Below are 9752 nucleotides of genomic sequence, written 5' to 3'. Positions count from 1 at the left end.
CGTGTTGTCCCCTTATGTTTCTGCTCTTTGTGTAACGTGGTCGTCCCCATGCCGAACCAAAAAGGGGCACCCATGCCCCATAGGTGATTGTGCTTCCACGCCGACACGTCAGTAGTCATTAGCGAGGAGTAGCCTTTTTTGTTTTCTGTTGTGGGCTACCTGGATCCTTCCTTCAAGAGTTGTAAGCCGCTATGTAGGGTGGGCATCTTTGTCCTTTCTTTCATAAAAGTTGTACGCCATTTTTGGGTGTGTTCTCGAAAAAATGATCTATGTGTGCTTCCAGTATGACTAAACTTGTTGCCAATAAAGCGAAGAGCATATCTGGAACGCCAAGAACTTTACAACTTGTCACACAACAACTAAGTTCGTCGCACAAAGATATCCATGTGCGCTTTTTAATGTGGCTAAACTTGCTGCCAATAAAGCGAAGAGCATATCTAGAAAGCCAAAAACTTTACAGCTTGTCACATAACAACTAATTTCATCGCACAAAGATATCCATGTGCGTGCCTTTTTGTATGTGCTAAACTTGCTGCCAATAAAGCGAAGAGCATATTAGAAAGCCAAACACTTTACAGATTGTCACATAACAACTAATTTCGTCGCATAAGGATATCCATATGCGCCTTTTTATACGTGCATATACTCCCTTCACCTATAAATCAGGGAACAGTTTGCTCACACATCACTCAATATCTATATCCTTCCATTGTTTATCCCTCAGCAATGGATGTGCCTTTGGCATCTAAAACCTTCCCCTCGCCCTCCCCTTCCAAGCGTGAACAATGCAACGTTGATGGCCATAAGAGCTCATCGAAGCATGCAGATCTCAATCCACATGCTGATGATGTAAGTAGTGACTATCTTAACCATGATTTCCATTTTCTATTCCAACTTGGTGTTTCATATGCTGTAATATTATTTCTAGAAAGTTCTAGGAAAGGATTCTTTAGGGCAGCTTCGAGCATAATTAGAAGATTTTCCACAAGAGCATGCATTGAATTAAGTAGTATGTTATTAGCTATTTGTGCACCTCACTTGTATGGAAAAAGGACTAAAAGTTGATCATGCAATGCTATTTTTTTTAGTGCTCCATCTTACTCCCTCCGTTCCTAAATATAGGTTTTTGTAGAGATTTCAACAAGTGACTATATACGAAGCAAAATGAGTGAATCTACACTCTAAAATATGTCTATATACATCCGTATATGGTAGTTCATTTGAAATCTCTAAAAAGACTTGTATTTAGGAACGGAAGAAATATATATTAACTTTCTTTTAAAATTCTTGTTTTTATTTGTTTAGATACAGATGTATCTAATACTAAAACGTAACTAGATACATTACGTATCTTAGATAAATCTATGACAAAAGTTTTGGGAGGGGGAGAGTATGTACTAGCCCGAAGTAGCAAAAATCCAAGTGACAAGATAATTAAGAGAAAAAAAGGTGTACAAGTGATATGTCCAAAATCATCGTGGTCATGTCGTACCCAAGGAGATCATTCCAAAAGTGCCACCTGCTGACAATCCCACTCACTTTCTCTCCCTCTCACTCCCACGCAGCACTCTCTCTCTCTCCAAAAGAAAAATGGGAAAAAAACTGAAAATGGAAAGATCTTGCGAAAAGATTAGTTAAATTTACTCAGCCACACTGCACCACTGGGTGTCAGGCGTATCTCTCCCTTCCCCCTCGTGATCTCTCGCCACGGGAGCCCCGTGACTCGAGCTCGTCATCCACCTCAATGGCGATGGCCGCGGCCGCCTCCCCCTCCAAGATCCTGATCCCTCCGCACCGAGCCTCCGCCGCGACCTCTGCCGCGTCCACCTCCTGCGACTCCTTCCGCCTCCTCTGCGCGCCGCGAGGACGGCGCCAGCGCCCACGCGGGTTGGTCGCGCGTTCGGCTCCGCGGCGGCCCTTCTTCTTCTCCCCACGTGCCGTGTCAGACTCCAAGAGCTCCCAGACCTGTCTCGACCCCGACGCAAGCACGGTACGTCGCCTCGCCTCGCCTAGGTGCGCAAATGCGGCGCTTGCCGCCTAGTCTTGTCGCGCCGCCCTGATCCGTTGCGTCCGTATCTTTCCGGATGAGAATTTGATGCATGCGGGAAATTATTGCCTCGGTCATTTAGATACGCAAATGTGATTCACGCCTTGTGTTCTCATGTGGACATTTCTTAGAGATGATCAAAAAATACTACTCTACTTTGCTAGCGCATAGCAGGAGCTTTCTGGCGACTAATCATGTGGACATTTTCATTGGCTCCAATTGTTTATTTTTACTAGATTTCAGCAAATGTGGCAACTGTGGACGTTTGTTGAACAGTCCTACTTAATCAATGGGTGTGGGTGTGAGCCCCATAAGAAATTCATAAAGAAGATGTCATGATCCATGGCATGTGGCTCTTAAAGACTACTAGGCAATCAGATCAAGTTCTTGGATTTTTCTTTTTAACTCGTTCAATTTTCTTCTTTGAGTTCTGCTTCAGTACACCCCTTTAGAAAAGATTACGATTTCGGATGTGGTGGAGGTTAAAACTTGCCCTTTCATTTTAATTAAAAAGGGTAGTAGAGTCTATCCACGTGGTTCAAATCAATGGTGGTTGCCTCTCTTCCTCACAAACCGTTCTGACATCAACACAACTAAACAAAGTAATACAACCAGGCGAGTTTTAGGCGATGATAGATTGGGGTCTTCTATGCTGATGGAAGACTCTAATTGATGTGAAAAAGTTATACACAACAGGAAGAACTTGGATCATGTCTCAGCTGCAATGCTGAATTGCTGATTGAGACATCTGACGTCCGATTAAACCCATATTCGAAAAAAAAACTGAACATAAGTTTCAGCTTGATTGGTAAATAAAAGGTCAGAACTATTCACCAGCCAGCCGGCCATTATCTACAAAAGATTGCTAGATATTGTAGCTCCAATTTATTGGATAAACTTGTTGCCCCATGTTGCATTTGTTCCATGATCTCTTTTGGTGGTAAACAAGCTGAACTCAATGCCAACCGCCTGGAACACTTGTTTCTTCGTTCTTTGTTTGATTTACTTTGCAATAGGCAATTGATGAGTTTCTGCTGTCTGTGCAGAGTGTTCTCGGAATTATTCTTGGAGGTGGTGCAGGGACTAGATTGTATCCCCTGACGAAGAAGCGTGCGAAGCCTGCAGTGCCATTGGGTGCCAACTACAGGCTTATTGATATTCCTGTCAGTAATTGTCTGAACAGCAACATATCAAAGATCTATGTGCTCACGCAGTTCAACTCAGCATCTCTTAATCGTCATCTCTCACGAGCCTATGGGAGCAACATTGGAGGTTACAAGAATGAAGGATTTGTTGAAGTCCTTGCTGCACAGCAGAGCCCAGATAACCCTGACTGGTTTCAGGTATCTCATTCATTGTTATTTAAGTGTTTTTGTTTAATCTAAAATGCGAGATTCATCTACTGATGATCATAATTTGTCTCGTGTTAGCATTTAGAAGAAGGCAAAATCTACAATTCCTTCATAAGTATGCATGATTGTATCATTTCACCACGAATGAATTTCACTAAGCCCTCTGTGAAAATCTCAGGGCCAGCCTTCCAAGATCCAGAATAAAAAAGAAACAAACTGTTCCAAGGCGTCATTAATATCCCTTTTTACAAAACCTTGATATAGATTATAAGAATTGTTAGTTGAATACTACCCTAATAGTTCTCTATTTATTTTTTCTTGATTGCATGCTATCACAAGACAGTTTTAAGCTCAAGTAGAGATGCTCAGAAATTTTAACGAATTGATTTTAACAGTGTTTCTGTATTATACGAATCTGTTTTGTGTACCAGGATCTGGTCCTGAACAAGTTCACTAGTTACGAATTTAGAATTAGTATACGTGAATGGTTAGTGATGTAACTTTGATTTTGATTCTTATGAGCAATAGCCAGTCATCATCGTTTATAAGTAAACATAGCGGATCAAACTATGTTTCATATTTCATATGTTTGTCGCTATAACATACTATTCATCATAGTTTTTGGTTTAGATTGTGAGTGTTATACCACACAGCTACATGCAGTTTCTGCTAGTTTATGTCAAACCAGTACCCTACAGCGTTTTTCTAGATAATAAGAACCAAAGTCATGTCCGTGAGGACTTGAACCTGGGTGGCTGGGCTGTAGATCCACTCCCCTAACAAAGTGAGCTCTGCTCACTTCTTGATGATCATAAGCCTTTCTTATCAACATAAAGTGTTTCTAGGATCCCATGCAAGCTTTTGCAGGGTATTCACTTTGTCTTATCATCTTATCTCAGGGTACTGCAGATGCTGTAAGGCAGTACTTGTGGCTATTCGAGGAGCATAATGTTATGGAATATCTAATTCTTGCCGGAGATCACCTGTACCGAATGGACTATGAAAAGTTTATTCAGGCACACAGAGAAACAGATGCTGATATTACTGTTGCTGCCTTGCCCATGGATGAGGAACGTGCAACTGCATTTGGCCTTATGAAAATCGATGAAGAAGGGAGGATAATTGAATTCGCAGAGAAACCAAAAGGAGAACAGTTGAAAGCTATGATGGTACACTGACGCTGTGCCTTTCTAACTAATTTCAGATATACAGTTGTGAACCATCATTCATTACACCACAAAATCTCTTCTGTTGAATGCATTTACACCATGTTGCTGCCTGTTTTGATCTTGTAATGGTACACTGACGCTGTGCCTTTCTAACTAATTTCAGATATACAGTTGTGAACCATCATTTATTACACCAAAAAGTTCTTCTGTTGAATGCATTTACACCACGTTGCTGCCTGTTTTGATCTTGTAGGTTGATACGACCATACTTGGCCTTGACGATGCGAGGGCAAAGGAAATGCCTTATATTGCTAGCATGGGTATCTATGTTATTAGCAAACATGTGATGCTTCAGCTTCTCCGTGAGCAATTTCCTGGAGCTAATGACTTTGGAAGTGAGGTTATTCCTGGTGCAACTAGCACTGGCATGAGGGTATGCAAAGCTCATTGAGTTAGTAGTTTCCTTTCGCTGCTTCTGCTTTTATGATTTGAATCATTTTAGCTTCACAGAAACTGTCGAGTCATATGTTTATCGTAAGGAAGGGGATACAATACGTTATCGGATATGCAGTTCCATTGGCATTCATAGTTGTGATATGTGCTTCTTAAGAGTTTTGTTATTGTTGCCAACAGGTACAAGCATACCTATACGATGGTTACTGGGAAGATATTGGTACAATTGAGGCATTCTATAATGCAAATTTGGGAATTACCAAAAAGCCAATACCTGATTTCAGGTGTGCTTTCACTTTTTGCCTTGTTGTGGACAAAAATAATGAAATTTCATGCATGTAAAGTGTTAGAATTGTCCCCTGTTGATTTAATGTATACGTTCAATTTGAATGCAGTTTCTATGACCGTTCTGCTCCCATTTACACACAACCTCGACACTTGCCTCCTTCAAAGGTTCTTGATGCTGATGTGACGGACAGTGTTATTGGTGAAGGATGTGTTATTAAAGTAAGTAGCCTTTTTCAGTTGGCTCTCGGTATGCTAACCTTCTTCAGGTGTTTCACTTCGTGCTAACGAACTTTAAGCTTTTAAAGTCATATTTCAAAACCATCTATACTTATTTATGGGCTGTGATTGTTATATCTTCTCTCAAGTGATTTTTGATGCTGTATGTAATAACGGCTTCTATGTTCCCTCTGCCTTTCTTTGCTGTCCACGTAGAACTGCAAGATACACCATTCAGTAGTTGGACTCCGGTCCTGCATATCTGAAGGGGCAATAATAGAGGACACATTGCTAATGGGTGCGGACTACTATGAGGTAAAATCAAACAGGTGTAATATGCTTCTGGCAAAGTGATGTACTCACCCTTTCTTTTGTTGTTCAACAGACTGAAGCGGATAAGAAACTCCTTGCTGAAAAAGGTGGCATTCCCATTGGTATTGGAAAGAATTCACACATCAAAAGAGCAATAATTGACAAGAATGCTCGTATTGGAGATAACGTGATGGTATGCCATATTAATATACTTATGGTTAAGCATCTATTGGTTTCTCTTTTTTTTTTCCACTGCAACACTGTCATACTGAATATGTAACTCGAACATAACTTTTCTCATGGTAATGTCCAAAATGCAACCATTATATAACAAGCTTTAGGCCCTGCCTAGTTCATAGGAAAAGTGAGAAAAAATGTAGGAATAAAATTTTCTTTTAGCAACACTGTTCAATCGTTTTGTTCAAAGGAAAAGTGGAGGAATGTTCCTTTGATCACATTTCGAAAAGAAAATCGCAGGAATTTTATAATCTACTTGACTTCCATCCTAGTTATCGTTCTTCATGTGCTTTGAGTTTGATTTGACTGTCTTTAGTGGATGGTTAAGACGTGCTGATAATGTCAAGGGAGGTTGGGGTAGACCATACTTGACATGGGAGGAGTCTCTAAAGAGTGATCTGAAGAACTGGAATATCACCAAAGATTTAGCCATGGACAGGGGTGCGAGTAAGTTAGTTGTCCACTGCCAGAACCATGACTTGGTTTCGATATCTTATGGATTTCAACTCTAGCCTACCCCGACTCGTTTGGGACTGAAAGGCATTGCTGTTGTTGTCCTATGTTATATTCCTTAGAACAAGGCTTATATTAGTGTGAAAAAGTTGTTTTGCACTTGCATTCCTATCCTATTTTTTGCCATTGTTCTTCTTCTATTCCTACGTTTTCATAATCCTGTGAACCAACCAAACATATCCTATATTGTATATCCATTTCCTTGAACATGATATCATGCACTGTGAGTTGTTTTTGGTAGTGATCTGGACTCGTTGGTATATTGTAGATAATCAATGTTGACAATGTTCAAGAAGCGGCGAGGGAGACAGATGGATACTTCATCAAAAGTGGCATTGTAACTGTGATCAAGGATGCTTTACTCCCTAGTGGAACAGTCATATGAAGTAAGTTGTCTCCTCATACACACCTCGGTGTCTGCAATCAGTAATGTTTTGCTTCAGAAACTATGAACATGCTGTAAACCAAACATGATGCAAATGCAGCAATACAGTTGGTACATGCAAACCATGCACTGGTATCCTATAAATTCACTTTGAGTTATTTTAGCACTCTTCTTGTAAGTAGTTGACTCTGTTTGGGTTGCCCTGCAGGCAGATGTGAAATGTGTGCCAAGGGACAGGGTTACTTGCATCAGTCTGGAATCAACCAACGAGGCCGCGAAGAGATCATAAGAGCAATAAAAAGGAGTGCCATGCAAGGCACTTCTCCACCCTTTTTCCCCCTTGATGTATTAGGAACTGTGATGTACAAGCAACTGTGATGCACTTAGGCGAAGTGCCCCTGGATTCAGCTTTCTCTTTGCTTGTAGTTGATTTCCAGCAGACCATGCTATTTGTTGTATGGTTCATGTAAAACCTTGCGTTGCTTTTTATATAAAATGCGCTGAAAGCCTATTTCACTATTGTAGGATCAGGTATCGAACGGGGTGAATGGGAGATTCCACAAATTCTTCGAAAAAACATGCGTTCACCTAATATAAGTCTGGTTGGAGGGGTCAAGATTAAACTGAGAAGACCAAGTATTCACCCTATTTACCTTGAGTTAAAGTCTTTGAGACATCGCCCAATCACTTGTGATATATCTTCAAGGTAATCTATTTGACATTCAGAGACATGTTCGTCGGCAGTCCACAACTATTCTTGGACGCTTTTGAATAGATAACCGTCTAGTGGATGCACAGTCAACAAGCGTAATAGGGTGAAGACAAATCGTCTAGTGGACAGGCCCGGGCCCATGGGTGTGGGCCCCCAGTTTTGAGGGCCCCCAAATTTCCGAACAGTGCAAGATGGCCCGTACATCATTTCCGAGTAGAAGGCCCAGGTCGGTAACCAGGCACGCAACCCACTAAATGGCTCCATCGCTGACTCTCGTCTCTCTCTGTCCGCCACAGATACAGCTCTGGGACATGAGTGCAACCGCCGCCGCCGCGCGCACGCTCCATCACCGGCACGCAAGCACGATCCATCGCTTCATTCGCCGCTCCATCCTGCTGTATAAGAACTTGCTGTGCCACCCTACCGAGAACTTCATCGATATGGCAGTTCATCGGGTTGTCTCTCCTCCGCGGAGGAGCGCGATGGCGCTGCCCGTGACATCGTGAAGCTTTACATCTTGGCGCATCTTAAGTGCATGGAAACCAACACGATGGGCCACTTGGGTCCCCTCCTTCCGGTCAGCTCATTCTTGACACTGGTTCAGCCTTGTTCATGTCCATAATTCATTGTATTTTTTGTCAGAAATTCATTCTTCTTGCTATGCAAATTTCAGTGCATGTGCTATCTCAATTTCAGTATTTTGTTGTACAAAAATTCAGGGTTAGTGTTGTCCAATTTTCACTGCATAGGTTGTCTAAGTTTTAGTTCATATGTTGTCCAAATTTCAGTATTTTGTTGTACAAATATTCAGCGTAGAGTTGTCCAATTTTCAGTGTATAGGCTGTCTAAGTTCTAGTTCATATGCAGTCAAAATTTCAGTGTACTCCCCTTGCTATTTTACTGCCATTTATCAAGTGGTTTGCTGCCTTGTATCAACTGTACCAGAGTTGGCTTTAACCATCTGTTTTTTTCTTTCTATTTCCCCGGTCATGCACGAGCTGGCCTTGTTGCTTCAAGCATGAATCTGCCGATGGTTTGAAATTTCTACTGAAACACAACCGTTCATGGTTTGAAATTTAAGCCTTTTTTGTGCTCTACTTTAGGTTACTCTGCCTAATGTTTTGTTTGTATCTCAGCCACCCTAAGATATGCCTCATTTTAGAGTTGGCACAGGGCCCCCGATTTTGCCGGCCCGGCCCTACTAGTGGATGCACAGTCCACAAGCGTAATAGGGTGAAGACAAGTCGTCTAGTGGATGCACAGTCTAGTGGATGCACATTCCACAAGTGTGATAGGTTGAAGACAAGTTTATGAACAGTCCACAAGTGTACTAGGGCGAAGACAAGTTCTTCAGTGAAGCTCAATCACTTAGCAGATTTTAGGCTCTAGGGTTTCTCCTCTCTTAGGATTCTCTCAATCTCTCCGAGAGGATGGGTTCCTCGGGCAAATTAATTCTCTCACAGAGCAGTCAATTATCAAAGGTTGAAGTGGGTGGCCATTTATTAATTCTCTCACGAAGCAGTCAACCATCAAAGGTTGAAGTGGGTGGCCATTTATGGCCGAGAGCAATCCTGAGGGCTGATATGACCGTTTGAGGCGGTGGCTAGCCAACATACACGCAACACGTAGCATGCCACACGTCGCGAAATGGTCGGATTTCAAACGCAACCAATGACTTGACTTGCGGAACAAGTCAGTCGACTCAACTGGCGAGGACTTTCCCTTCGGCGTACCGAAGAATATCACCTCGGACACCGAAGAAAAACTATCCGCTCAAAAGAGGTATCCAAGTCTTCACTCAAAGAAATATATTTGGACTAAGCACACATCAGAGACCTCAATCTCAACTTTCACTTAGACCCCCTAATAGTACGGTTTGTCCTATGACTCAAATAGAAGAAAATTAAACTAGAAAACCAAAGTCTTCACTACACTTCGTATTCCTCACAACAAGTTGATTGTTCCTCGAAGAAGCATTCCAAAATTATTCATTGCCACAACAATTTTTAGGGGGTCATAACTCTCATATTAAACCTAATCCTAAGGACTTTCACCTTGTATACTCGCA

The 9752-nt window shown here is 41.8% G+C and overlaps 1 protein-coding gene across 2 annotated transcripts; it reads left to right on the top strand.

Annotated features, from left to right (window-relative positions):
• Nucleotides 1-695: 695 nt before the first annotated feature.
• LOC119341517 (glucose-1-phosphate adenylyltransferase small subunit, chloroplastic/amyloplastic) lies at nucleotides 696-7494 on the top strand. 2 transcript variants are annotated; one of them, XM_037613393.1, is made up of 10 exons: nucleotides 696-849; nucleotides 3094-3390; nucleotides 4299-4568; nucleotides 4822-5001; nucleotides 5202-5305; nucleotides 5417-5528; nucleotides 5742-5840; nucleotides 5911-6030; nucleotides 6856-6973; nucleotides 7181-7494. In XM_037613393.1, the coding sequence occupies exons 1-9, from the start codon at nucleotides 727-729 to the stop codon at nucleotides 6970-6972; spliced, it is 1422 nt and encodes a 473-aa protein (XP_037469290.1). In that variant the 5' UTR covers nucleotides 696-726; the 3' UTR covers nucleotide 6973; nucleotides 7181-7494. The 2 variants fall into 2 exon arrangements, with proteins under 2 accessions (XP_037469290.1, XP_037469289.1); XM_037613392.1 differs by lacking the exon at nucleotides 696-849 and adding an exon at nucleotides 1657-1990.
• Nucleotides 7495-9752: the final 2258 nt, after the last annotated feature.

This window comes from Triticum dicoccoides, chromosome 7B, assembly GCF_002162155.2.
Source record: "Triticum dicoccoides isolate Atlit2015 ecotype Zavitan chromosome 7B, WEW_v2.0, whole genome shotgun sequence".
Taxonomy (NCBI): Eukaryota; Viridiplantae; Streptophyta; class Magnoliopsida; order Poales; family Poaceae; genus Triticum; species Triticum dicoccoides.
Note: the sequence above shows the minus strand (reverse complement) of the source record. Positions and strands in the feature narration are given on the sequence as shown.